At 31.8% G+C, this 2,981-nt stretch overlaps 1 protein-coding gene across 1 annotated transcript; it reads right to left on the bottom strand.

Annotated features, from left to right (window-relative positions):
* Nucleotides 1-1,669: 1,669 nt before the first annotated feature.
* On the bottom strand, nucleotides 1,670-2,119 carry LOC141819540 (secreted RxLR effector protein 78-like). Its single transcript, XM_074706809.1, has one exon. The coding sequence runs from the start codon at nucleotides 2,117-2,119 to the stop codon at nucleotides 1,670-1,672; it is 450 nt and encodes a 149-aa protein (XP_074562910.1).
* Between the last annotated feature and the right edge of the window lie 862 nt (nucleotides 2,120-2,981).

The following is a 2,981-nucleotide window of genomic DNA, read 5'->3' as shown; positions in this document are numbered from 1 at the left end:
TTTCGAGGAAGAATTTCATACACCTTCATCTCTTTGTGAATTTATGTTAGTAATATTTTGAATTTATGTTAATTAGTACTATTTATGATGCATTTTACATTTATGCATATTAAATTTTTAAATTTTTTATTATATATGTTTTATAATTAATTAAATAATGTATAAATATAATTATAATTATAATATATTAAATATATTATAAATAAAATTTATAATAAATTAAATCATTGTAAATATGCATAATAAAATAAAAATATGGTGTTATATATATTTAATTTATATTTATAATAAATAATTAATATTACTATAAATAATAAGAAAAAATAATAATTATAAATTTATTTTTATTTATGATATTTAATAATATATATTTAATAATATATATTATATTTATTTTTAAATACAATAATATATATTATTTTATATTTAATTATATAATATAATAACAAAAAATAAATAAATAAATGGCATCACCAAATTTGGTGATGTACTTTGGGGTATTGGTTGGAGAGAAATGATGTAATCTTTACACCAAATTTGGGTTTTGGGGGATGGGTTGGAGTTGCTCTTAGTCCAAGGCGATGTCCCACCCAATCACTATCTCTTGTAAAATGAAACAACTATCGTTAAATATAGTATTTCATATTATTATCTTTTACCACAAGTATTAAATTTTAAAAGGATCAAGTGGATTTGAGTTGTTTAATAATATTCATATAATAGCAATTACAAAATAGTAACTACTACAACATTGTTATAATATAGACTTATCTTATTTAATAATATTTACATTGCAGTAACTATGAAATTATAGCTATCACGCAATATTGTAGTAGTTACGAAATCGTAGTTACTATAATATTATAATAACTATAACACAGATCAGATGAAATCGAGTGGTAGGAGATAATAATATCAAACAATGTACTAAAGGACAACTGTGCTATTTTACAAGGAGAAATAGTGGGGTGGAACATCCTTTTAATTAAAAATAAAAAAGGGGTCCTCCTTTGATGATTTTGATAAAATAGGGTGCCCCTTTGATTTTTATCCTTTATTTTTTTTCCATGTGAGTGCATTTGTTATTAGGCAAAAATCAAAGAAGTGCCCCATTTTATCGAAATCATCAAAGGGATGCACCCTTTTTTTTTAACCAAAAGGGCATCCTACCCCATCAACCCCCTTGTAAAATGATATAGTTGTCCTCCAATACACTGATCGACATTATTATCTCCTATTACCTGGTCTCATCAACTAGTTGTATAAAAATTGTAGTTACTATAATGTGAATATTTTTGAACATGTTAAATTTGCCTAATTGGTTCAAGATTTAATGCATGTGGTAGGAGATAATAATGTCGAACACTGTATTTGAGGGATATTGTATCATTTTACAAGGAAGATTGATAGGGTGGGGTGCGCTTCAATTAAAAATTAAAAAGAGACGCCACCATGATGATTTAAAAAAATGAGCTTTTGATTTTTACCCTTTGTTATTTACCTACGAGCATGTTTATTTTTATCCAATGAGGTTAAGTAACCGGTTCTTCACTCTATCATCCACACCGATAATATATATGTGGGATTTCAATGGATTTGCCCTCAGCCTTGCTTCTCTTCCAAACATATCCAAACAGTCCGCTATATGCTTGATTGAGGTCTCATCGACCTAGGCAAACAACATGAGATCGTCGGCATAAGCAAAGTGCGTTATGCCAACCTCTTTACACATGGGATGATGGTGAAATAATGGCAGCGAGGAGATGACCTGCATTCTTCTAGATAGCACCTCAATACATAATCTGAAAAGTAAAGGGGATAAAAGATCACTTTGCCTCAACCCGCACTTGCCACTAAAGAACCCATAGATGCCACCATTGAGGGAGATTGAGTACGAAGCCGTGGTTACACATTCTCTAATCCATGCACAAAATCGTTGGGGAAACTCAAAACCAACGAGAGCGGCCATAAGGAATTCCCAATCCATCGTATCAAACACCTTCTTCAAGTCCACCTTGATCATACACGTTGGCGAAATTCTTTTGCGAGCATATTTCCTTAGGAGTTCTTGTGTCAAGTGTGACATTACATTCCACACCGGAGGAAGCATCATCTTCATCCTTGCCCAAGGCTACAACATCAGCCACAAAGGACGCCTCCGAAGAAGACACTTGGACCTCGAGGGGAGGGTGGAAACTTCGGGCACGAGCAACCCAGCGTGGTGATCAATGAATATTGCATCATGGAACTTTAGGGGCTTCCACAAGCCCCTTAAACAAGGAGGAGTGCAGCACCTCCTCAAGCATAAAGATATTCAAGTAATGATATTATTCGAGACAAAACTAAAGGAGGAATCTCTAGTTCCAATCATACAAAAGCAATTTGTAGGTATGGGATATGCTCATAACTTTGATATGTCTAATAATGGTTGTATATTGCTCCTTTGGGATTTACATAGGGTGGAGATGGAAGTTCTAAAGACAACTGATCAGTTTATTCATTGTTATATCGTTTGTAAAATATCTGAGAAAAGTTACTTTGTCACATTTGTATATGGGTTGCACTCTATTGTTACCCGAAGACCGCTATGGATGGCGTGCGTTTTGGGTGTTTTATTTTTTTTATTATTTTGTCACTCACACCCATCAAAATTAAAAATTTATTTATTTACCAAACCCCTAATTATCGCATTAAGTAATATAGAGAGGTCCGGGTCGTCTCTCATGGACTCAATGATAGGAGGTTATTCTAGATGTTTAGTGTGGGGTTTTATTTGTTGACTTTATTCATTCATTTATTTAATTATACAACATGAATTCTAAATCATACAGCATGTACAAATGACTAAATTACAATAACATACAATCAATAAATTACAATCCAAAATACTTTATTCACATGCATTCAACTTCACAGGATCCATTTACAATTGAGTCATGACAACAATACATCATGTAACCGGTTTCCACTACAACCTTAAC

This window comes from Curcuma longa, unplaced genomic scaffold (assembly GCF_044706935.1).
Source record: "Curcuma longa cultivar G26 ecotype Majalengka, Jawa Barat unplaced genomic scaffold, ITB_CL_G26_1.1 contig_8633, whole genome shotgun sequence".
Lineage (NCBI taxonomy): Eukaryota > Viridiplantae > Streptophyta > Magnoliopsida > Zingiberales > Zingiberaceae > Curcuma > Curcuma longa.
This window is presented reverse-complemented; position numbering and strand designations above follow the sequence as displayed.

Excerpts from the sequence above, each read along its gene's own strand:
- LOC141819540 (XM_074706809.1), bottom strand. The coding sequence starts at position 2,119 with ATGAAGATGATGCTTCCTCCGGTGTGGAATGTAATGTCACACTTGACA.